The following is a 26,771-nucleotide window of genomic DNA, read 5'->3' as shown; positions in this document are numbered from 1 at the left end:
AATATACAAATTAATGTTAATCAGACCGGACTCAGAAATTAAACCACTGACTATACAGGACTTACTTGAAGAACTCCAACAGACAGTGAAACCAGAAGTATGGGATTTTACTGGAAAAGATGTAGGGCTAATGGCCAATGTTGATCCCATTAAGATAGTCATGAAAGAAAATGCAGTTTACCCCAATACTAAGCCGTACAAAATGAGTGCAGAAGTAAGGGCAGGAGTGGCCATTGAAATAAAAAGATTGCTAGAAGCCAACATCATACAAGAAGTGATGAGTAGTCCATGTAACTCACCCACAATTGGAATCAAGAAACCTAGCGGCAAATACAGGGTAGTACAGGACCTGAGAAAGGTAAACAAAATTGTTGTTCCTTGCTGTCCTATTGTTCCGAACCCAGCAGTGATTCTTTATCAGGTTCCCTGGGATGCTGAGTGGTTCACCGTGATTGACCTATGTCACACATTCTTTTCGATCCCATTGCATCCAGATAGCAAATTTCTTTTCTCATTTGCTTTCGACAGTCACGTGTTCGTTTGGAATCGAGTCCCTCAGGGGTACACAGAAAGCCCCTCAATCTTTAATCAGATTCTGAAAAAGTGCCTTGAATCCCTAGTCTTACCTGGAAATTCAGTTTTGGTGCAATATATAGACGACCTCTTGGTGGCGTCTAAAAGTCAGAAAGACTGTGTTGTTGACACCATTGCCTTACTGAACTATCTAGGTGAAGGAGGACATAAAGTATCACCTGACAAACTACAGTTCTGTACCAAATCAGTAAAATATCTGGGGCACCAGATAGAGAAAGGTATCAGGAAAGTTACTTCAAAAAGAATTAGGATAATTCAAAACATGCAGTTACCCAATGCTCAGAAAGAATTCAGAATGATCTTTGGAGTCGTAGGTTATTGCAGGCAATGGATTGTGGGATTTGCAGTCCTAGAAAAACCATTAATCAAAATGACAAAGAAAGGAGCAAAGGATCCAGTGGAATGAGATGAGGAGAGCTTGACAGCCTTTACAGAATTACGAGAATGCCTATGTACAGCCCCTGCTTTGGGAATGCCGGATTATTCAAAGGAGTTTGCACTGTTTTGTGATACACGAGATAATTGTGCACTGTCTGTCCTAACCCAAGAGCATGGTCTGACTAGACGTCCAGTAGCATATTTTTCTGCCACCTTGGATCCAGTAGCTGCTGGATTACCTGGATGTCTGAAAGCAGTAGCCGCAACTTGCATGAGTCTAGAACAGAGTGAATCCATTGTTATGGGACATCATGTAACTGTGTATGTTCCACATGCAGTTGTAATCCTTCTGACCAGAACTAAAACCCAGTATCTCACCCCTAGTCGGCTGACTAGATATGAGAGAATTCTTGTAGGTGCTGCGAATGTGGCCATTACTAGGTGTAACATATTAAATCCAGCTACCCTATTACCAGACTCACTGATTACAGAAGCAAAGGGAGAGGTCGAGCATGACTGCATTAACCTGACTGAGTTCAGTACTAAACCATGACCAGAAATCAAGGAAATGCCCCTGCCTGTAGAAGATTATGAGTTGTTTGTGGATGGCTCATGTCTGAGACATGAAATTGCAGGCCTAAGTGCTGCTTATGCTGTAGTCACGGTATCACGCACTATAGAAGCATCTTGTCTATTTGGAGTAAAGTCTGCACAAGTAGCCGAATTGGTTGCATTGGCAAGAGCCTGTAAAATTGGAAAAAATAAAAGAGTAACCGTATATACTGACAGTCAGTACGGTTATGGAGTTGTGCATGACTTCGGCCAATTGTGGCTGCAAAGGGAGTTTCTGACATTTTCAGGTACTCCTATCAGAAATGGAAAAGTTGTACAAGAATTGCTGGATGCAATCCAGTTACCAAAAGAATTGGCAGTGGTCAAGTGTGCTGCTCACAAATCTGGCAATGACCATGTGACAGTAGGAAATAATTATGCTGACCAAGTAGCCCAACATTGTGACAGACATCGAATGTCTGTCAATATCAAATTGGGGGGATACGGAAACAGCTGCCAACTTATGGTGTTTGAGGATGTGCCTAAATGGGATGAATTGAAAGATTGGCAGCATGCAGCGACACCAAAGGAAAGGGGAAAATGGAGAAAGCTTGGTTGTTACCAAAGAAGCGAGGATGGTGTCATTGTTGGCCCTGATGGTATGCCTGTGTCGCCTAATCGCTTGCTTGCTTCTATGGCCAGACTCATACACGGAGATGCACACATTGGCAGGGACGCCATGGTTCGTGTTTTCCAACAGACATGGTACAGCTCGAAGTTCAGGAAGGTAGCGGAGTCGCTCTGCCAGAGGTGCTTGACATATCAGCAGTTCAACGCTGGGAAGAAGACAGTAGTTGAAATGGGTAAAATTGGGAAGTCAGGAGGTCCTTTTGTAAGATTGCAGATTGACTTCATTCAGTTGCCCCTTTGTAAAGGAATGAGATATGTCCTTGTTATTGTCTGCCTATTTTCAAAATGGGTAGAAGCTTACCCGGCCAAAAAGAATGATGCCATCACTGTAGCCAAGTTGTTACTGCGAGAACTAATACCTAGGTACGGGGTTCCGGTCACAATTGAATCAGATAGAGGTGGGCAATTCCAGAATGAAGTAATTGATCAGCTCTATAAAGCTTTCAAGCTTACACAAAAACTGTACTGTGCATATCGGCCAGAGGCTTCTGGAGTGGTGGAACAGATGAATGGCACTATCAAGTCGAGACTAGGAAAGATGTGTGAGTCTACTAACATGAATTGGATAGAGGCTTTACCTCTTGTTCTGATGGGAATCCGAAGTATTCCAGACCGAAATACAGGCCTGAGTCCCCATGAGATCCTGATGGGAAGAGTGATGAGACAAGCATGGGTACCAGGATACAAACTGATAAGCATTTCTGATGATTTGGTACTTGAGTACTGCAAGCAACTGGGTGACCAAGTGCGTTCTACCTCTCGCCAGATTGGGGAAGACGCTGTCGCCAGTCCAGCAAATCCAGTCCATAAATTGATTCCAGGCGATTGGGTGGTACTCAAGAAGCACACCCGTTCGAATTGCCTTGCACCGAAGTGGGGAAAACCGAGACAGGTGATCCTGGTGACCACGACAGCGGTGAAGTGTGCTGGCGTCCCGAAGAGGATCCATGCCAGCCACACCAAGAAGGTGATCGAAGACAAGAAAACTGACGCTGAAGGTTGTCCAGCTGAGGGGTCTCCAGAAGTTGGTCCTGAAGTAGCTGATGACGAACAACCGAGCACCAGTCGAGATGAGTGGATACCCATAATCGACCTGACTGATGACCCAATCAGAACAAGAAGTCAGACCTACGCAGACAGAGAGTGGGATAGTGAGGAAGAGACAGGAATAGAAGAAGACAATCAGATTATCGAAATCCATGTAAAATCTGAAGAAGAAGAAGATCAGATAGGGACAGAGCAGGTGATCGACACACCTCCAAGAACACCTGAAATCGAAAAGGGACAGATAGATATTAGGGCGAAAGTTCAAGCGGAAGAAAATCAAAGGTTCGAAGTGCTTGAACAGGATCAGATAGAAATAGACGAATGTGTTCAGGATACTGAAAGTGAAACACCCAAAAGTCAAATTCCGTTTACACTTGAACAAGGCCAGCTTAGTGACCACGCAGAAGAAAAAGAAGTAAGACCTGGGACTAGTCAGAAAGGAAGGGAAGAAGAAGAAGGAGAAGTGCCGCAACTGAACGAAAATAAAAGAGCATTAGACGAAAGCCCAATCACAGTGCCAGTTAAAAGACTCAAGAAGAAAAATACAGAACCAAGGTACATTAAGAGACTGAGATTGAGATTGAAAACAGTAGAAGAAAAGCTGGAGCAAAGGAAACAAGCTCTAAGTAAAACAGAGTTACCTGGAGAAAGAACTAAGCGAAGAAGTGCCCGAGTAAAAAGACAAAACGAAAAGTACCAGGATCCTGAATGGACTTTCCTGGTGTTGGAGGAATTTGAGGATCTTGATATAACTGACGAAAGTGACGAAGAAAAGACAGCTGACCAGTCTGCCGAAGAAGAAGAGCCCACCTGAAATTGCTCAGTGTAAGCTACCTGTGCAAAGTTGCAAAGAGGGGTTGAGAAAAGCTTCTTGTTAAGCAGAAATGTCTGATTCAAATGTGAATGGAAGACCTAGACGTAATTGCTGTAAAACATGCTGTAAAGTATGTATATGTAGTGTAGCCCTAGTGTTAATATTATGGATAGGACTAACAATTACTATTCCTTATATGATGAGCAAAAGTACTATTACTGACACCACAGAGACTGTGACGAAAAATGCAAGAGAAACGACATCACAAAATGTAGAAGGACATGAGAAAGCACTTAGCATTAGACAAACTAAACCAGACTTAGAAGCATCAGATGAGGAAGGACTGCATTATCATGGAGTAAAGAACCAGACTCATTTAAATGTATTTGCTAACCTTTTAGTGCATTATGTAGAGACCATGGAAATAGAGGACTGTTATGTGTGCATGAAGCTACCTACCTCTGTAGCTGAGGGAGTGACCTACCATCACTTGCCATTAACATATGGAATTTCCTGTAGTGTTTTAGCTAGTTTATTTAACAAAAGAGGACCGTTACAGTACTATTACTCTAACTCTGACGTGATATTTTCTGAACTTCCTATACGTGGAAATCTGAACCCTGTACATACAAAAAGTGACGTGACACGTTATATGGGAGAATATTTCCTGACTATAGGTACTATAGATTTAGGTGAAGCACATAAAGATAACTTGACCTGTTCATTACATGAACAAGAGAAAATGTTTCTAAACATGGCAGAGAAAAGGAGAGAAAGTTTCCAAAGAAAGGCGAATGATAAAAAGCAGAGAATTCCTAAGTGGGCTGAAAACATGGGAAGCACCTCAAATGGTGGGGCTAGTCCTGTTTTGTTGCTGGATTTCGAGAGAAAAGGGAAGCTTTGTCTTCACCGAGAAAAGACTAGTTATTATAATAACATTTTCATTGGTTCCAGTCAATGTGAACACAATTACAAGGTAATTGGAGGTTGGGGTTTCAAAAATGGGTCAGAACCTGTGTGTCCTGGAATTTATTACATATGTGGAAACAAGGCTTATTTCAAATTGCCGGATCACTGGTATGGAAGCTGCTATTTTGGCATTGTCTTCCCGAAAATATACCATGTGAATGAAATTGCTGGAAGCAGTGAAAACACTAACAGTTTAGTGCGTAGTAAAAGAGAAAGTGTAGGTGAAATAATGGGTAGTATTTTTAGTGCATTGATACCTGCAGTGGGAGTGGTTCTGAACACACACAGAATTTGCAAATTGTCAACTATAGTGGATCGGTTGTCTACTGACACTGCTAGTGGATTTCTGATGGTCAATACCGAAATGGTTGCGATCAGATCTATGGTTTTACAGAACAGACTTGCTCTGGATACCTTATTAGCAAAAGAGGGCGGAGTCTGCCGGATGTTGAAAGCGCAACATTGTTGCACTTACATACCGGATAAAAGTGTACAAATCAAAAAGTATGTGAGGAACATCACAAATTTGGAAAAATAACTCAAACCATTGGAGGTTGATAGTGCCTGGAAGAGACTCACTGATGGTCTCTCCTCTGTAGGTCATTGGTTTTCTAATTTGGGTAAAGGTTTTTTGTTAAAGGTACTGATGCCAATTGCAGTAGTAGGTTTTATCATATTTCTCATATTTGTCTGTTGCAAATGTCGCAAACACCAAAAGAAGTATACTGTGAACAAAAGAGGCGTGAAACGGAGTGTGGATGAACTTGAATTGGAGGAACTGAATAATCAGATTTATAAAAGGGTGAAGAATTCACACCCTAACAAAGACACGAAAGAGAAATTGAATAGAATGTTAGAAGAAATTGAAATGAACAAAGTGTGAGAAAAAGTTGGCATCTGATTCCATTGGTTTTGTGATGATAGTAAATATGATCAAAGAGGGGATTGATGGAGCAAGGATTCGCATATTGCGCGACTTGCTTGAATTCATGAACCTCGAATAATATGTAACAAAGTAATCCAACCTGTTTGTTTTACTAATTTCCCTGTAATTCTGACATTTTGGGTGTCCCAGTGAAGCTCGCCTATGTGTTTACTAACATTAATACGCTTGCCACTGAAAATGGCCGCTGCTTGGCGGGAAATTATTCTGCGCATGCGTTAGTCACACTCACGTGGCGTGACGTACTCGCAGTTCTGGTGGGAAATGTTTGCTCATGCGCAATACAGCTAAAATGGCCGCTTTGTCTCCTCATATGCTCCGTGCTTGCAAAGCTGCTTTGGCAAAGTCGTTTGTTCTGCATTTACCATAACGCTATAGATATTATAAAGTAAGGGGTATAGAGTAGCTATTCATGGTATACAGTGTATTCATTTATTTCTGTGTTTTAATTTGTTTTCGCTTACTTTTCATGTACCGCGTTCTTGAGGGTCTGCGAGACACTCGTGAAACCATATTGAATTACCGTACTGCGCATGACAGTCTTCTGCTGGTGGCATTGACAGTTTGCCAACTGAAGGTCCCTGCCAAGATGTGCCTGGGAAGATGCACCCTCACCTAGCAGAAGAAGCTGAAATGTTCTGCAAAATGTTACAAATGTACTTTATTCATTGTATTGGGTAGAGTAGGTCATGGGAACCCCAAATTCAATAGGCGGTTCCAGAGTATGTAAATGTGAGCTTGTAGAAATAAAATATGATTGGTGTGTTGACCTATCCTATTTGAGGACCAATCGAAATTGGGGACTCTGACACTTGCAACATTTGGGGGGTGGTACACTGACCCGAAAACAGTATAACTAGCTTAGGTTTAGCTAGAGAAATTGTCCGACTTGTCCGAATAGCTGACCTGTCACTGACCCAACGCACTCAATAGGTGACTTGATACAGAGGGCTGCGGAGCACTCTGTCTGAATTTTCCATAGACTCTAGAGGTTTTAAACCTTAAGTGCTGGCGGAGCACTTTGCTGGGGAAATCAATAACCCAATCGGGGTTCTGGCTGATAGCTGCAGAGAGGGTGGAGCGCAGGCGTTTCTTCCAAACTGCGGGTGCTGGTCGTGCCTTGGTGGTCCTGTCCTGATCCTAATCTGGGTTTCCTGTCCTGTCCTGGGGTGTCCATTCTGCACCTGCTGTCCTGCTGATGACGGGTTTCCTTTGGGGTCCCTCCTATTCTTAACTGACCTGTGCCCAGGGTTGGTCTTCACACCATTCTAGGTAAATATAGTGCTGAAACTCTATACTGCACCTTTCTATTTTTCTGTCTTTTTTAAAAAAATGTGTTTATTTGCATAGTAGTTAAAGCATAGCATGTTATTTCCATCATACAAGTAACAGTTCAGTAATAAGTTCTATGCAGCATTTTGAAGGCATATGATGTATACATTTTCTGTTTCGTTGCATCTGTAGGTAAGTAAACAAGAACCCCACATACCCCCCCCCCTCCCCTCCCCTGGCATCTCCTCCCTAGGCATTCCATATGCATAATTGAATATGTACATTGGTATTTGGCTACTCCCAAAAGCAGCTGCTGATAGATACAGTAGTCATTGCAATCAGCTAGAGGCATAACCGATATTATGGCGGGGTACCCCGGTTCAGTTGTGTTGTGGTGCACCATGGACGTCTGTGATAATTGGCTATATATCACAGACAAGTTATTAATTCAAACCGTGGGGGATGAGACATTAGATACATCGCCTCTCTCTGCCTCGAAAGCCCCTAGCAATGTGAACCAGTCTAGTGATATCAATATCTTCCTATGACCCCTGCGTTCTTCGCGTTGTAGCGCCTCTCCCTCCGCCCTGCTCCAGCGTACAACTTCAGACCTCCACATGTCAGGGTCAGGTGGTTTGGGCGATTTCCATCGCATGGTTATAGCACGTTTCGCAAGCAGCATAGCCAAGTCAGTGAAGCGTGTCGACACATTCCTTTTGCACGCCGCTGAACCCAGCCCCAATAGCGCACGTTCCGGGGTGTGTGGCAGTATGGGCGCACCCGCTTTAGTGAGCTCTTCCTGTACAGTGGTCCAGAAGTAGCCCAGCTTCGGGCAGTCCCAGAGCATGTGTAGCAGAGAGGCATCATCTGCATTGCACCGAGGGCAGGAGTCTGTAGCGTCAGGGAACATAGCGTGTATACGGTGAGGTGTGAGATACGCCCTATGCATTATCATCAATTGAATAAACTTGAACTTCGGGTTCCTAGCCACTGTCTTGGGGTATTGTAGGATACGCTCCCATTCCTTATCTGCGATCGGCCGTCCCACGTCAGCTTCCCATTTTGCCTTTAGATGCAACAGAGACGTCGCCCTCCCCGCTCTGATGCCGGTAGTAAGCCATCTAGTCAGGTGGCTACCCGTCCCCATTAGGTATTGCATCGTCAGCAGTGGGTTAATGGGAGGCTCATCACCATTTCGCGTCCACATCAGTGTCACAAAATGACGTAAACCAGCATGTAAGAGGAACAAACCTCCTGGTATATGATGTGCGGTCCGGAAGTCCTCAAAGGACAGCATGTGTCCATCTGCAAAGAGGTCTCCAACGTGCATAACCCCTGCCTCGTGCCACGATGTTAGTCTTTGCGCCGAGAGCATTCCTGACTCTAGTGGAATACCCAGTAATGGGATCGTGGGGGCGTATGAAGTCGCTGGGGCTGTGTACTTAACCGCCTTCCGCCAGTATCGTACTGCGAGTCGGAGGAGAGGGGGGGGTGTCCCTAGGGAGTTCCGGATGGGGCAATAGCAGGGCATGGATCGTCCCTTTGGAGCGATCCTCTTCCGTCATGTCTATCTCATGTAGGTTTCGGCCTGCTAGCCAGTATGCCAGCCATTGTAGCTGACAGGCGAAATTATATGCCCGTAAGTCCGGTACTCCCAGTCCCCCTGTCCCAGTGGTCAGCTGCAATTTGGCAAGTCCTATGCGTCTCCGCCCCGACCCCCATATTAGCTCTGTCAGTAGTGTGTCCAGCATCCTGAAAGTTGGCGCTGGGATCAGGAACGGTAGGTTAGTGAAGAAGTAAATGAGTCTGGGGAGCACCACCATCTTAGAGATCGCTACCCTACCCATCACCGATAGGGGCAGCGATGTCCAAAATTGTACCTGCCACTTCAGCACCCGTATTGCCCTGCCCAGGTTGCCGTCTATCATCTCCTCTTCACCTCTGTAGATTTGAATTCCAAGATAGCGGAAAGTGGTTTCTGCCATGTGGAAAGTGTATGGCGGGAAAAGCAGTGGTGTAGATGGACCGGCAGCATGAAAGCAATAGCCATACGACTTGGGCCCACTAATCGTTAGGCCCGACAGTAGTTGGTATTCCTCGAAGAGCGTGGGTATGGGTCTAGGTCACCTCGTATATCACGGAGGTATAGGATGATATCATCCGCGTACGCGGACACCACATGAGTCTTCCCACCTCTCTGAATGCCCCGGTGAGAAGCCTCCCCCCGTAGCCGGCAGAGGAGCGGCTCGAGCGCCAGGACAAATAAGAGTGGTGAGAGCGGGCACCCCTGTCTGGTGCCTTTGAAAATGGCCAAGGGTTCAGAGATACATCTAGACGTACGCACCCGTGCTGTGGGCTGGGTGTACAGTAGTCGGACCCATGCAACATATTCCGGGGGCAGCCCGAATTTTGCAAATGCTGCAAACATGAAGTCCCATTTGAGGGAGTCAAAGGCTTGTTTCAGGTCTAGGGAGATACAACCCTCCGTGCACATGTCATCTCGGTCTCGTGGCATCAATTGGGCCAGTCTACGAAGGTTCATGGCTGTACTCCTACCAGGCACAAACCCGCATTGGTCTGGGTGGATCAACTGGGGGATATATTGCGCTAACCTAGTGGCCAATATCTTGCTCAGTATTTTGTAGTCAGTGTTAAGTAGGGACAAGGGCCTGTAATTAGCCATTTGCATCCCGTCTCTACCCGGTTTGAGGAGGGAAGTTATCAAGGCCTGTAGGGATGTCTGCGGTAGGGTGGCAGTCCGCAGCGCCTCTCGATAAACAATCAGTAGCCGTGGGGCAAGTATGTCGGCAAACGCCTCATAGAATTCCACGGGCAAGCCGTCCGTCCCAGGGGTTTTATTCCTCGGGAGGGCACGTATAGCCTGTTTAATCTCCGCTGCGGTGATAGGACGTTTCAGGTCATCGCTCTGCCTAACTGTCAGCTGGGGGAGATCTAACCCCTCCATGAAGTTCTCTAATGCTACTTGTGATACGGGCTGATGCCGGCCGTACAGTGTAGTGTAGTATTCCTTGAACGCAGTGTTGACTCCCAATTGAGTCGAGGACAACGTACATCCCTGGTCCACGATTTCCAATATAGGAAGGTGCGTCGGGGAGTCCCGTATGATGCGAGCTAATAGTGGTCGCGACCTATCAGCCTGCGTGTGTTGTCTGGCAGTGTGTTCTCGGTAGTCCAGTAAGCGTAAGTCCTCAAGCAGTTCAGCGTGTCTGATGTGTGCTTCCTGTAGCGGTGTAAAGGGTAGGTTCGTGCCCGAAGCCTCCCACTCTAGCATGGCCAGTTTGCCCTCTATGACCTTCAGGCCATCAATCACCTCCCGTTTCATACCCACTCGGGTGGCCATCGCCTCGCCCCTTATGTATGTTTTAAACGCGTCCCACTCTATTTGTCTGGAGCTAGCAGTCTCAGCATTCGTATCAAAGTAGGTCTCTATGGCGGACGCTACTGATGATTTGAAGACCGCGTCTTCTAGTAGTTCTACAGGTAATCTCCACGTCGGGATTGGCGTCTGCCCTCTGCCCCATTGTAACGTCAGTTCCACAGGGTTGTGGTCTGAAAGCGTCTTCCCCATGTGTTGTGCCGTGAGGATCGCCTCCAAGAGAGGGCGGGAGCAGAACACTCGGTCTATTCAGGTGTGTAGTTGGTGTGGCGGCGAAAAGAAAGTGTATTCCTTGTCAGATAAGTGTTTATTGCGCCATGCATCCGTCAGGTCCCAACCCTCTGCCCATTGCGTCAGCGAAGCCGCCTGTTTCCTGCTGTCAGTGGCGTGTAGTGGTGGGTGTGATCTGTCCAATGTAACATCTAGCACAGCATTAAAATCCCCCCCAACAATCCAGTGATAACCTGCCCAATCTACTAACACACCATTGATACTGGCTAAAAAGTCTGATTGTCCTGAATTAGGTGCATAAACACATCCGAGTACAACAGCGGCACCATCCAGCATACCCCTCACAAATACATATCTCCCCTCTCTGTCAATTCTCTGCTCCACAGGTTGAAAGGGCACAGAATTGCAAAGCCAGATAGCCGCCCCCCTTGAAAATGCAGAGTAGGACGTGGCAAAGAGTTGGCCCTTCCATTTCTTGGACAGTTTCGAGGCCTCATCAGTGTTCAAATGTGTCTGTTGGAGGCAAGCTATCACGATCCCTCTTCGGTTGAGTTGTGCCAGTATTCTGTGTCTTTTGTAGACCGAGCCCATGCCCCTCACGTTCCAGGTGCACAAGGTGTAAACATTAAGTGGCCCCATGTCTGATCGCATATTGTGTCAATATTGTGCTCGTGGGTGAGCATACCAAGTGTACCCTATAGTAGTGGGAGAGTGCCAAATAAACAGTTAGCCCCTGAACAATGAGGTCCCCAGATAAACAGACCGGGGGTCCAAACCTCGGTACCCAACATTGGTGACAGTCAAACATAACCATGTTCATATGATGGGGAGTGTAGTCAATTCGATTCCGATCAGTGCTATGCCGCGGTGACACAGCAAGCCCTAAGCAGGTTTAGCCCTTCAGGCCACCCACCTGTTCGCGGCCAATCATACCAGGCATACAGTTCATACTTTACCACCCAGTTAGTGTTCAAGGCGTCGGTGTCAGAATTCCGCAGCCATTTGCGCCGTAATCTTGGGGAAGAGCTGCAGGCTGTCCGCCGATCCCGAGACCTCAGTGCGTGTGCCCGATATGCTGGCGACGTCTCTCGCTGTGCCCGCGTCATGAGCAGCCAGTGCTTCCTCCGTGAGTTGCACCACCTTTGGTTGCCCCTCCAAGCCGGTCGCCGTTTCCTGTCTAGTCGGGGGGTTCCGAGTTGAGGGGGCTTGGCCAGTGTCAGTAGTAGAGCGTCGTCGGTCCGGCCGGTGTCGGTGACCGCTGTTCTCACCCTCGGCAAATGGGTCCTGCGAGGTTGTCGGTGTGAGCGATACTTCCATCAATTCCTCCGCTTCTTCCGGTGAATCAAAAAAGTGCGATCTGTTGCCATGTAGAATCTAGAGACTGGCGGGAAACAGGAGGGCATAAGGTGGATCTGGCTCGTTGTACCGCCGGTGTAAAGTCCGGGTACACCGACACAGTCTTGTCCTCATAACGGATTGGTGCTTTCTCCCGAGCTGCACAAAGGACTGTGTCCCGATCTTTGTAGTTGAGGAGGCGAGCGATCAATGGACGCGGTGGTGCCCCTGGCTGTGGCGGTTTGGATGGCATCCTGTGCGCTCGTTCCACACTGTATAGGGCAGTCAGATCTTCCGGGCCTACCATCTGTTTGAGCCAGTCTTCCACAAATCGGGTAGGGTTCCTCCCCTCGCTGCGCTCCGGAATGCCCAAAATGCGGAAGTTGTTGCGCCGGGCTCACCCTTCCGCATCATCCACCTTGCCCCAAAGTTGTTTAAGTTGTTTTTCCATGCCCTCGATCTTTTGTTCTGTCTGTTGCGGTATCAGGTCATTAAGCGCTATCTTCTGTTCCGACACCCTCTCTGCAAGTTTGTTGTGATCTGCTCGGAGCAGGGAGAGGCCCGTTGCCATGTTGTCCATGCGCGATTCAAGCGCTTCCCTCGTAGCCCTTATTTCGTTCAGGATAAGGTCCAATTTGGCGTCCTGCGATCCTTTCCCGGTCGGCGGGATAACGTCTACGTTTGAGGAGGCCAGCGGGTCTTCCGAGCCGGTGGACTGCATGTCCGTCGATGCGCCCTGGTCCTGGGCTTGGCCCCTATGTCTTCCCATAGATCTGGTGTGCAGGGCGCTGCTGCGCTTGGCACTCACACCCCTCACAGTCCTCACAACGTGGCAGTGGACAATGTCGTAGGGTCGGGCTGTCTTCGCAGCAGTCGGTCTGCGAGGAGATGGGATACCAATGGCGCAGGTGCTTGTGAGTAGTTAAGGAGCTTGCTGGTTCTATGACAAGTGTAGCGCTCTGGGCGGGTGCTGGTGAGCTACGCTGAGTGTCGACTGCGCCACAGTGGCGCGATTTGGGGCAGCGTGAGTCGGTGCAGGCTGGTTCGTCACGCCGGAGGGCAGCAGGAAGGGCCCTCGGTAATACTGCGTAATACACGTCCGCCATGATCGGCTCTTAGCCACGCCCCCCCTATTTTTCTGTCTTTTGCTTCAATAAAGACATATCTTTGCATATATTGAATTTCCATGCTTTTTTCGCAAATCCACTGAATGAAAAGCTAATACGTTATTATTGATATTCTAGCATGTTCCATTTTCTACCCATCCTTTGAGTACATTTCCTTTCCAGGTCATAAAATACTGATGTTCTTTGTTTCATCCATCTTTTAGTAAATGCACCAGTTTATTAGTATGGTCTATTTGCATTTTATCTATAGTTCCTCTTTATGGGGAAATATTTCACTGTGACATTCTAGTATGCTCTTTATTCTTCCCCGTCTTTTAGTCTCTCCAAACTAAGTTTAAAATTCTGAAACTGCTGCCTAGTATGTTCCCTGTTCTTACCTCCCTTTAGATTCATAAATGATCAGCTTGAGATATTTCCTTTATGGATACGTGCTCTTTGTAATTCTGATAATCGATTGTTTGCTCGTTGTAAATCTCATATTTTCCGAGCTTGATGAATTCTAGATAAAGGTTTTCGAAACTTCCTGAGTTTGTGGTTATTATAGTACAAATAGAATATATAAAGTATAAGTATTTTGGTATCTGCCTTTTCTTCACAGCTAGCTCCCTGATTCATCGTGGTCATTAGGTACCCGTGATGGTGGATTGGTAAGTCGGGTACAATAGAAATATATAGGAAGGAACTGGGTTACTGGTAGTAGAGTGTATGGTCACCCGATTAATAATGGTGAATTGAAATATATGGGCCCGATACGTGTATGGTAAATCTGTTGGTTGGGTGACATGCGCGCTCTATCAGCTTGAGCTGAGATTAGATCAAAAGTGCTTAGGAAGATGAAAAATGCTCTTTCTGCTGCGTTTCATTTTCATTGTCCCGGCTCAAATGGTGAAGATTGCAATCCCCAGTGATGATCAAGTCCATGGGGGTGTGTTCATAAAGGACTTCCCCTAAATTGTCAATACTTTGTTTAGTAGTTTTCAAATTCGAGAGGCCATTACTAATAAGATATATGTTAGTGAACAAAAGTTCCTTTCTGGATATGCCATTAAAAAGCATATTCATCACAATACACTGCAGCATATCCAGTGGTTTCCCAATCTCTTTAATGGAGACTTCTATTGTGTGTTTTACATATATTGCAAGGAGACTCGAGGGCCTGCCGTGAGAGTGTAATTCTCTAGCTGGAATATGTATGCTTGCAAAGCTTGTAGGTGCACTTCCGTGGTTGGCCAAGTTTCATGGAAACAGAGAACATCACCTTCCTACATGTTTTCCATTGCCAATTTGATATTTATTGTACTTGTGGTCCCAGCCGTATTCCATGTTATGAGCTTAAGGCTCTGTTTGTGTGCTATCTTTGGGGGTCCTTCATTGTTTCGTAGTGTAATGGCTGTTTTCACCCTTTTTTGGGTCATTGGGCTAGGAGTAGGTATTTTGTCTGCCCTGGTTTGTGGTGGTCTTGTAGGTTGCCTTACAGGTTTGGGTCCTGAACCAGCCTTTGTCTGCTGTGCTACCTTCAATTACTTGTCTCTCACTTTGACCCTCTGTTTTTTACTAAGTTCTATGATGAAATTGGAGTAATTAGTTGAGATGTGTAAGTGGTGGGTCACTCGTAGGACCTCGTAGGTTTGCACCATCTCTTGTTTTTTCGGGGAAGCTGCCCTCTTGAATATCCAGCACGTGCGGGTATTTTTAATCGCCAGGCTCCTGGATCTCCTGGATCACAATGCCCCATTTTTTCCAGCTGGTCTTTTCTTGCAGGACCAAATGAGGATTGGTCATTGTCTCCCTTACTGTTATCATATTTCAATGGTGTTCCACTGCCTATTCTCCTCAAATTGTATGCTGAGGAGGTCTTTGCTCATTATATGTGCCAGAGAGGAGATATGTTGAAGCAATTTCAAGCTACAACCCCTATTAAGGGTGTCTTTCCTCCCTAGTGATGTAAACTGAGGGCAAAAACAAGCTTTCACTATGTGGCCCGAGGATCATCTTTGTTTTTTTTGGACAGATATTTAGCCTTATTTTCCTTCTGAATGTTATTCATTCGGTCACTTAGCAGACTGTGGTTTTGCCTGTTGCTATTAGTCTCCAGTAGCCCGGCGGGCTTTCTTCTTATTTTATTTAGATCCTCCTGCGTCGCCTGACAGGCAACGTCTATACCAAGGCTCTCAGTTGTCTCGTACTCCCTCAGGTCACCGCTTGTATGGGCCTGGGGTCTTGAGTCAGGCTCCTCCTGGCTGCCACTTGGGATAGCTTGAGCCCTTTTCTATCTGGGTTTAGGAAGGGGGATTTATCTGCACTCTCTCGATCAGAGGTGTTGAAAGGGGGGCGGTTCGCCCTGGGCACCACTCTTACTTGAGTTTGTCGCAGGGGCGGCAAACGCAGAATTCATCTCCACTACCCCCCTCCCCCCGGTATTCAGCGCTCCACCAGGTGGCAAAGGCTGGGACCACCACGGGTGGCAAAGTGCCTAGCTACGCCACTGCTCACAATTTTTCTTGCTGGACATTGATTTGTGATCTTGTATGTCCCTTGCGGGGGCCTTTTATAGTTTTCCAAAAATGGGAAACAACTTTGTGCAGGGGAGATCTTTTTCTTGGCTTTTTCTTCTTTCACGTGATGCTGTTCCCAGCTCCTTTGTGCATGAATTTCCATAGACAATTTTTGCCTTTTCTTCAGCCTTTTTTTCTCTTGTCTTGACAGAGGTTTGTTATCCTTAGTAACGGAGCTAGGGGGCTAATGTTGCTAGTGTACCCAGACCTGTGACCCTCTGTGGGGGTACCCGTCCGACGGTGTTGGTTGGTAATATTGGCAATGTTGGGGCTACTAGTTACCCAATCCATATCTGTCTTACAGTCACTCTGTTGGATGGTGGCTGTTGCTTGGACCTCAGTTGGGCTTGCTTCTTTCCACAGGTTCTTTGGTCGTGGTTGTGTCTCATATGTCTTGTGTTTTGCAGCTATTGCCTCTACCTCAGTGCTTATTTCTGAGTTAATTTTAGATCCATTGTTTGAGTTCAGGTTTTTCAGATCTGTGATTAAGGTTGTCAAAACCTCCAGCAGTGTTGAAAACTTCTCAATGACTACACTGTGGCAGTCCTTTGTATTGGCTAGTTTTTCCAGATTTTCCAGCTCGATGATTATGTTTGTGATGGCCAGAGCAATGGTTTGCATTGTGTCCACTTGGACCTCTAATTTATGTGACTGCCAGTTGAGGGCATTAGTAGTCACCACAAGTGTATCATTGATCTAGGACAACAGATTGCTTTGATCTTTAAGCCAGTCCTAGCTTGTCTCTTTGCCCTCCTCCTGATAGGTTTCAGAGGACCTTTCTGATATGTCCCTCCGGTTGAACAACCTCGGTCCTTGGTGTTAATCTTCCTCATATAACCATGACTTGGGACTATCTCTACAAGAGTCCTCCCATTCCCTTGGGTGCAGTGTGCTGGATTGAGTAGCTCAGTTGGTTCAATGTTATCACTTGCTACTTTGATTTTTGGTTCAGTCGCAGGTGCCCCGTCCCTTTCAGTTGTAATGACCTGGAACACGACATCTTTAGAGGCAGCTCACTGAATAGTTCACATGCCATGGAAGGAATTACTATTAGACCTGAGGAAAGTTCCATCACACTTTTATCTTACACCCTTGTCTGTTGACAAAGGACAGAGGTACCGCCTTTGCTGGTGTTGTCTGTTGTGTGCATTTCCAATGCCAAAGCTTCGGCTATGACATTGTCTACCCACTGGCCACCTCTGGGTCCCCTTTTGATGTTGAGGGTATATCCCTCCTTATTTGGGCGTCGCCTAATAACCACCTATCATAGGTACATTGTCATTTTCGCTATCAGTGTCATTGTCCCGAAGCGTGGCATCAGTCATTGTACACACTCTCCTGTTGTAGTTGTCCAAGATTTTTGGGCTCCTTAATGTCCGACGTGCGCTCCCCTGGGCAGTCCCCCTTCCTCTCTGCTGCCGTCTATTTCCGCCTTTTGCCCTGCTTGCCGCTCTTCTATGCAGGAAGACTCTGTGGGCGATTTTCCAGCCTGCTGGGAGGATACCCGTTGCTTTGGCTTGCCGGCGATTGCCCCCCTGAGACCTCTTTTGCTGGCCCTGTCGTTTTCTTCAGGGTGTCTTCAAGATGGCCGTCAGAGTAGCTTATTGGGTTCTGGTGGGGGGTCAGGGGTAGGACTGGAGTTATATGGCTCAGCGTCAGGCCCCGCTTATGTGGTCGCTTATGATAGTTTTGTCGCGTGGTGTGACATAAATCCTTGCCAATTATTTTTTTTCTTTCTTTTTCCCTCTGCTATGTGGTATATTTTCACTGCTGTAAGGGCTCTGTGCCAAAGCGAGCAGTGGGAGTGGGAGCACTCCTTAACTGTAAGCCAAACCCGCACCTGGGTGGGCCGCCTCCGCAGCAAAGGGGCTCAACTGTGCACGGCGGTTCTACTGCCACCGACCTCCCAGGTACTCAATATGGCTCTATTTTGCAGCTGCAGCGCTTCTTCAACTTTTTTGCCGCACCCACACTTCATGAGGTTGGTGGGTGATATGACTCTGGCTCTGGGGGGCGTGCCCCACACTCCTGTGTGGCTGTCAGGCATCCTGCCTGGTCAAATTTAGAGACCGCATCCTCAACTTGTTGTTGTAGCCAAGGGGGGTTGCAGTTGTTTTGACCTAGTTAAACCTGGCTTGTTTCTGGGTGGGGCGGGCCTCCTGGCGGCACAGGCCGCACCAGCCTGGTGCTGGCCCTTTACTGCGTTCCCCAAGGGACGTCCATGGCACTGGCTCCTGTTGTAGCTGCTCCACAAGGTTGCCCTCGAGCCGCTGGGGGATGTGGTGACGAGAGAGCAACGTGCGGGCATTCTCCCTGCAGGACCCAATTCCCAGTTCTGCGCACTTGTTTTCTTCTCCTTTTCCAGCCTCCCCATCAGTAGTTATTTTGATTCCATTAATCTGTCTCAATTTGTTTTCCATTTCATTGATGTTACAATTTAATCCAGGACCTCACTCTCCTAGTTTATGTTACACTATTACACTGTAAAGCATGCTGTCCGCATTTGGGTAGGGCCCAGGTCTAGAAAAATGCTAATAAATTAATTAATTTAAAAAAAGGAATATAACAATGAATTAGGATACATATCCTGGCCTTTACCAACTCCCCTCACTCAAAAATGTTTTTCTTTATTCAAAAAATCTATTAATTCCTTGGTCCTCCATCAAAATTAAAATACTAGTTCTGGTGGCTCAGTGCACAAATGTATTCCAAACAGTTATCTGTGTATGACCTCATGGTCACAGGTTTGATTCCCAGTGGGTCCTCTCAGCCCTAATGAGTATGATTGAGATGATTACCCTTGAGGTTCAACTTGTGCTTTACAAATAAGCATGCTGTGTTAACATTCACAACTTTTAATAAACGTAATTCGGCTAGGCATGAAGCACATGCTTAGATGGTCCAGTACATATGATTGAAGTTAAGACAGTGTGTGCACGGCAATATTCTAGAATACAGTTCTTCTCTAGGCTAATAAAAGTTATCAAAAGCTATTATTTTTTGTTTCAATGATCCTCAACCATTATCTCTCAAAATGGCACTGAAGTCGCATATACCAATATTAAGCTCTCTGGATCATCTGCATGGTGAGAGTACTCTATTCACATATGCTTGTCACTAGACCTTTCTTTGAATGTTTAAAGCCTGAGGAGTTGGCAATTCACCTACTATCAATACTGACTCACTAGAAACTGGGGGCTGATGTATCAGGGGATTTACCCACTCCGTGGGTAAATGTGATGGCACATATTGGGAAAGATTCTTATGAAACCAGCCATTTTACCTATCTGTGAAAAAATCAAACGCAGCCAAAATATCAAATATGATTTTGACATTTCCTAATTCTCTAAAGTTTATATTATAATTAAACAAAATCTAAAACATGCTTCTAAACCTTGTATCTTTAGACCAAAGACCACAAAACTGAAAAAAGCAAAAGGAAGAAACAACATTTTAGTGAAATCCCCAAACAACAAAACTCAAGCAGAATAATTTTAGCCTATTATTTCTTGCTGCTAGCTTGTATAACAAAGTTACATTATATTGCCCCCCTCAGGAAGAAAAAAATGACTCTGTCAATCTCCTTTTCCTTTCTTTGAATGGCATTTAGTTTGTGGAAGTGAATGTGTTTTTTCAGTGTTTATATGTTTATACGGGTGAAGGCTATTTCCCTTTCAGTTGGAGGTGTATCCGTTATTACAGGTTTAAAACTAAAACTAGACAGCCAAAATATAACTGAAGACAAAATAAATACTTGCAAAATACAGTTACTTAACAATGTAAATGTGAAGATTTCAATATCTACCAGTAATTGTGGCAATGTTTGATGGCTCAAAGATATACATATTTCTATTCAATACACTATTCCACAGGACATATGTATTTCATTGTTACGCTCCCTTCTCTGTACTATCACACCTGAGTTATTTAGACTGCCCTCTGACAAAGTTATTGACTTTGGGCCTTATTCACAAAGGTAAAATTACACTTTTGTGTAAGTTTACAATTCTTTACTATTCACAGAGGTACTTTACGAGTAGTATCTTTATGATTGCGGAGTCTCCGCACATAGAAATTAGGACAGTCTTTTTATGTGCAGAGACTCCACAGTCGTAAAGATACTCCCTGTAAAATGCATTTGTGAATAACAAACAATCTTAAACTTACACAAAAGTGTATGTTTTCTTCTGTAAATCAGGACCTCTGTGGTGAGCTGCGTCAAATATTGTATAGGGGCTCTGTTATCCCTGATATTAGCATTATACAAATCTGCTAAATAAAAACAAACGTTTTTAATTTTCAGGTTCTCTACTTCCTCATCTTACATGAGCTTTTAAACCACACTGTCTTCCTCTCGAATGATACATATTACATAAATGCAGAAAATATATCAACATTACTGCATTTATAAGTTGCACACTATAAGTAAAACTTCTCTGTGGCATCAGCAAATGATTTATTTTCTCGGTGTGCCCCATTATTTTTTGTTGCTCACCACAAAGAGAAAATTGGCCAGGGGTTGACTTAGCAAACTGAGCTACTCAACAATTCTCTGGAGCCATAAAGATTATTTGCAAAAAGATAGCATTATTCCATGGAAACAGCAAATGAATGCTCCTTCAATGAAAATTTTTGTAATAATGCAGTGATTGGATTTTTTATGTTCACTTACCTGTGGAGCAGTCCCTCTCCTCCTCACAGCTCTCCCTATTGGATAGGTCAGCACAGGTCATAGGACATGGGGCACAGTCTCCGCCAACTAGGTCACCAGGACATGATGTTGTTTTTGGACATCCCTCTATCTGACAGGGTTCTGGACAGGGAGAAAATAATGCTTACTGTTAATACATATCACATGGTTCTGAATCAGTATAGCTGTGTCAAGTTGTGCTAAATCAGACTCTGGAGCTAATGTCCCCCATACAACAGAAGGATGCTCTAGTTATGTGTAAAGGGAAGCTACACATTTATTGCCCTATATTGACAAAATGAATTGGCTTGGTGAGTTGCTATTTGTGTATGAGCATCATAGGAAATAAAAAACTGCTTTACAAAATAATTACATTGTAGATGTTGAAGCTCATTGTTAGAGCAGTGAGCATTATAGGAAATAAAAACAGCTTTACGATGAAATTACATTGTAGATTTTGAAGCTCATTCATAGAGCAGTGAATCAATAAAAAAAAATGTTGTCAATAAATTATATTTAGGCCTTTGACCAGAAGGAATGATGCTATAATGTGATGCTATAATATTTTTTAATTATGCCTGAGTAAACAAAAGTGTCACCAGGAGTGTTCCTAGTATATTTTATTCTTCGTATACATAAACATCAATTTCTATACATCATTAATGATATTTTTAAATGACTTATGGTGTTTTCATTTTTAGAAGCATGACCTCTGTCCCTTTTCAAAAGTGTTTCACTGCCCCACTGTGATATAGTTCCATGTGCCCTTGGTGAGGGAGCATAGAGCACATTACTTCCCCTTATAGAAATGCTCAGAGAGGTGCCCTTTGAAAAAGAGAAATACTGAAGACAGCCTAATGTTAACTAGTACTGGAGATCTGTTATGTTCCATGATAGGTAGTTTTTAATGTCAAATTGCTTCTCATCTAGTGCTTGGTACAACAGTCCTACAGTGCTTTTATTAGAGATTAAAATATTACCTAAGCAAACAGGAAATAAGTCCTGCTCAGTCGAACCAACATTCAAAGCTATGGTATACCGATGTCGAGCAGATTTCTATGGCACATACACAACCCTACTAAATTATGTTTGCTTGTATATTAGAATATCATTAGCAAATTGTATGGGCTTTTTTTACAGACCAATCAGAAAAACGACGTTGGTGCTATTAAATCTCCATATCCTGTGACTGTGTCAAACACATTCACGCCCATTTCGCAGACAGACCAGACATCTACCTATAGTGAAAGAAACATCTTCAGGAATGGCCTTTAGAACTGTACACGCAAATCTATAATGATAGCCTCATGGATGTGGCTGGCTTGACAAACAAGTTGGCAGGTTTAGACTGGCAAAACTTTATTGAATGCTATGCAGTTCTCTGTCTAGAGGAAACCTGCCTGACTGACACGGTGTCCATTGATGGCTTTGCTACCTATTTCACTCCTGTGGTTCCAGGATCCATGAGCAGGGCCACGGGAAGACTTATCACTCTTATCTCTCTCATGTTTCTGGGTCAGGTTATATGGAAGAGCCTGTGTTCTGTACACTATCAAGTCATCATGTTACATTGTCTAACAAATCATATGTTATTGATACATTTCTATAACAGTGCATTTTGAATGCTGCAATGGCAAAATCACTGCATGAGGACATTGAACGTAGTGTAAGAAATATAAGGTACAGTAATGTGGTTGTATGGTGGGGGATTTTAATATGAAGCATTGACAACTAAACTCATCTGAGTCTTGTGGGCTGGTCCACAATGATAGGCACCTCATTACCCTTTTTCTCCATAGTTCGTGTAGTGATTAACTTAATGTGGTACACATGGAATATAACTTAATATTTGACCTTGCCTCCCTGAGCACTGATCCAGTTATAACCTCTACTCTTTTTGGGGGGGTAGTAACAGTCCAATTGATTTTATCCTATTCTCTGCAAATCTAAGAGAATGGGAAGTTGACTTTTTTTTTATCAGAATCTCCCCTTAGCGATCATAGGCGTCTAGTTTTAGCAATTTATGACACAATTTGTTGCTAAGAAACAGTTAGAAGCTAGTCCCCTACCGCTGACATATATGAAGAATAAAGGGGTGATCATGAACTGGACAAAGGTTGATAATGATTCTTTCTTGTCTGTTTTATTGGGCTTAATACTCCCTGATTTCTTTCTGTGCGTTGGTGAAATATTAACATCGGGGGGGGGGGGGGGGGGGTCCGAGTTACTAAACGGATTTGATTGAATCTGCATCACAGTCCCAATTAGTCCCAATAACAAGAAGCAAGCTAAATGATTCGATGCCAACTGCAATAAAGTTCATAATCAGCTGCTGGCAGCACTTAAAGAAGCCAGGAATTTGGAGGGGTTATGCAGTTGCAGGAAGGCATAATAGAAGGCTTTGGGGGTCCGTAAAAAGACTATCAGTGGAGAAGCTTATCACTCCCTAGTACTGGCAGTGATCTTAAAGATTATAATTCTTTCTGGAAGACAGTGAATCATAACTATTTCAAAGAAAAAAACAGGTCTCGTCTGGATACAGTGATTCCACTTGAAGACTAAGTAGCACATTTTACTCACCTGTACTCTGGCCCTGCTTATATGGAGTACTCTACTAGTGCAGACACAGGTATAATTGCAACACAAGCCTCCCCAGTTTCATCCTTTTCACCTTTGTCCTCCTCTATGCCATTCTCAGTATTAGAGATTACATTGAGTGATGTGATAGCTGCAGTAGATGCCCTGCTGGGAAAGCACCCGGGTCGGATGGGATACATACTGGCAGATAATTTTAAGGCAAATATACTTTTGTGGGCTCCCATTTTGACAAATATGTTTAAGACAATTCTAAAAATGGTCCCACCTACAAACAGGACCCATGTGACCATTGTCCCCATCTTTAAAAAAGTCTCTAAGGGGAATAGTGGTGCTATCGTAACTCAACTGCCAAAATAATGGGAAGCATTTTGGTGGAGCGCTTGCAAACTTTGGTGAGTGAGCATAATGTACTTTCAGAGCTCCAATTTGGCTTTTGTCCTGGTCTAGGGACAGGTGAGCAGTGCCTCAAAATATGTCTCCTAATAAGTAAGTACACTGTGGCCAAGGACGGAAAGATGTATCTGGCATTCATGGATCTCAGCTCAGCTTTTGATTCAGTCAATAGATCCAAGATGCGGAGCATCAGGCTAGACCATGTGGTAGAGGCGAATATCGTGAATTTCTTGTGAGAACTCCATGTTGAGGTGACTGCTAGCATGAGGTATGGTCCAGTGGGGAGGGGTGCGGGGACAACCAAATCCTTTGAACTTTTCAGAGGCTTATGCCAGGGTTGCATTCGGCACTCTTAATTTTTTATTTGTATGTGAATGATTTAGAAGAGCAATTGTTGGAACTCAAAGTTGATTAGGCAAATGCAGTGTGCCAGCACTGATTTACGTCAACAAGATAGTTTTAACAGTCAGGAAGTGATTGGCCTACAGTGATTGTGTGAACGATTTTGCACATTTATGGCCAGCTTGGATCTCACAGTCAATGAGGCAAAAACCCACGTAATGGTCTATGGATCCCAAAAAAAGGAAGGCATTCTCAGGATAACGTTTGATGAGAAATTTACCTGGGACTCATTAAAACCCACTGGGGCTACTGCTCTTACAAAAATGACAGAGGCGGTTTTTAGCTTTGCATCCAGGTTCGGAAATATTTCAATCAGTGAGCTCACAACAATATACAAAGCAAAATGCTGTACAAATGCCAGCTATGGGGCTGGTGTTTGGGGATTCAGAAACCAACCTGGTCTTGAGAGGGTTGAGAATGGATTCATTTCAGGGCTTTTTGGCTGTGTCAAAGTCCACAAGCTCTGACAACTGTCACTCCAAAATTGGGCTAGGGTATATTAGTGATACTATCAAGCTGCAGCCACTACTGCTTGAAATTTGGTCGAAGAGTGAAACCTCTTTTAACCAGGCGGTTCTTGCTGACTATCTAAAGCTGGAACATTTCTTGAAAATTCACTGTATCTCATATATATATATGATTGTGCCGTATTTCTTGCTTCTGCCCCCCTGATTGTGCCATATTTATTGGCTTCTGCCCCCCTGATTGTGCCGTATTTCTTGCCTTCTGCACCCTGATTTTGCCATATTTCTTGCCTTCTGCACACTGATTGTGCCGTATTTCTTGCCTTCTGCTCCCTGATTGTGCCGTATTTCTTGCCTTCTGCCCACTAATTGTGCCGTTTTTTCTTGCCTTCTGCCCCCTGATTGTGCCGTTTGTCTGGCCTTCTGTCCCCTGATTGTGCCGTTTTTCGTGCCCCTGCCCCCCTGATTGTATTATCTTTGCCAGTGTTTGTTCGCTGCTGGTATTGCCTTTGCCTGTGTTTCTTTGCAGCCATTATTGTCTTTGCCAGTGTTTCTTTGTTGCCGTTATTGTCTTTGCCAGTGTTTGTTTGCTGCCGTTATTGTCTTTGCCAGTGCTTGTTCGCTGCTGGTATTACCTTTGCCAGAGCTGTGTGGGCTGTGTGGGCTGTGAGAGCTGTGTGAGCTGTGAGAGCTGTGTGGGCTGTGAGAGCTGTGTGGGCTGTGAGAGCTGTGTGGGCTGTGAGAGTGTGAGCTGTGTGGGCTGTGAGAGCAGTGTGGGCTGTGAGAGCTGTGTGGGCTGTGAGAACTGTGTGGGTTGTGTGGGCTGTGAGAGCTGTGTGGGCTGTGAGAGCTGTGTGGGCTGTGAGGGCTGTGAGGGCTGTTTGGGCTGTGAGGGCTGTGAGGGATGTGAGGCCTGTAAGAGCTGTGTGGGCTGTGTGGGCTATGAGAGCTGTGTGGGCTGTGAGAGCTGTATGGGCTGTGAGAGCTGTGAGAGCTGTGTGGGATGTGAGCTGTGTGGGCTGTGAGGGCTGTGTGAGCTGTGAGAGCTGTGTGGGCTGTGAGAGCTGTGTGGGCTGTGTGGGCTGTGAGAGCTGTGAGAGCTGTGTGGGCTGTGAGAGCTGTGTGGGCTGTGAGAGCTGTATGGGCTGTGAGAGCTGTGAGGGCTGTGAGGGCTGTGAGAGCTGTGTGGGCTGTGAGAGCTGTGTTGGCTGTGAGAGCTGTGTGGGCTGTGAGAGCTGTGTGGGCTGTGAGAGCTGTGTGGGCTGTGAGAGCTGTGTGGCCTGGGAGCTCTGCTTCTTTTGTGTCTCGGTCTACCTAGCACAAGATGAATGCCAACACTTCCTGGTTAGAAGTGTTGACAGCCAATGAGCATGCTGCTTTCCTGTGAAAAGCATGCTGATTGGCTGCCACTGTCTGTCAACACTCCAAACCAGGAAGTGTTGGCAGCCACCTTGTGCCTCGGTAGAACCAAGGCACAAGAAAGCAGTGAAACAAAGGTGCAAAACACGCAAAGATGGCAGGGTAGAAGCACCCTGACCCCCTAGGCCTGCTCAGGGGGTCCCACGAGCCCCCCCCCCAAGGCCCCAAAAAAAAAAAAAATTCTGAATAATCTCGAGGGTACGCGCACCGTACAGAGTACAGTAAGCTTACGGTAAGGTTACTGTGCGCTTACTGTACTTGTACCCCGCGATTTTCCGATTTTTTTTTCTTTTTGTGGGCCTGGGGGGGGGGGCCTTGTGGGACCCCCTGAGCAGGCCTAGGGTGTCAGGGTGTTTCTACCCTGCCCCCTTTTTGAGTTCTACAAGTTTGTTTTTCTGCTTTCCTGTGCCTCAGTCTACCGAGGCACAAGATGGCTGCCAACAATTTCTGTTTTGGAATGTTCACAGACAGTAGCAGCCAATCAGCATGCAGCTCGTACTCTGGAAGGTACAGAGTACAGTAAGCTTACAGTGCACTCCCGTGTGCCACATATAGATATATAATTTGAACAAATTCGATTTTCTCAACAACTACTGGAGGGATTTTCACCAAATATACAGAAGGCACTTCTGCATACCAGGCTCTACCATTTTGCCAAGTTTGGTGTAATTCCATTCAGCCGTTCGGGCTGTAGCCGTGTCTAAAGGTCCTATGGAAAATTGCATTGGACTCAATTTCACATTAAATTTTCTCAAAAACTACTGGAGGGATTTACACCAAACATACAAAAGGCACTGCTGCAAACCAGTCCCTACCATTTTGCCAAATCTGGTGTAATTCCGTTCAGCAGTTCTAGCTGTAGCCTTGTCAGAATGTCCCTATGGAATTTAACATGGTGAAA

The 26,771-nt window shown here is 45.2% G+C and overlaps 1 protein-coding gene across 1 annotated transcript in view; it reads right to left on the bottom strand.

Moving 5' to 3' along the window:
- Nucleotides 1-26,771, bottom strand: part of LOC144784018 (SCO-spondin-like) — a 1,726,865-nt gene that overhangs the window by 1,324,038 nt on the left and 376,056 nt on the right. The window contains exon 36 of the mRNA XM_078662721.1: nt 20,577-20,717. Coding sequence (XP_078518847.1) covers nt 20,577-20,717 — 141 coding nt within the window. The remainder of the gene's footprint in view (nt 1-20,576; nt 20,718-26,771) is intronic.

Source organism: Lissotriton helveticus, chromosome 10 (genome assembly GCF_964261635.1).
Source record: "Lissotriton helveticus chromosome 10, aLisHel1.1, whole genome shotgun sequence".
In the NCBI taxonomy this organism is placed as follows: Eukaryota; Metazoa; Chordata; class Amphibia; order Caudata; family Salamandridae; genus Lissotriton; species Lissotriton helveticus.
This window is presented reverse-complemented; position numbering and strand designations above follow the sequence as displayed.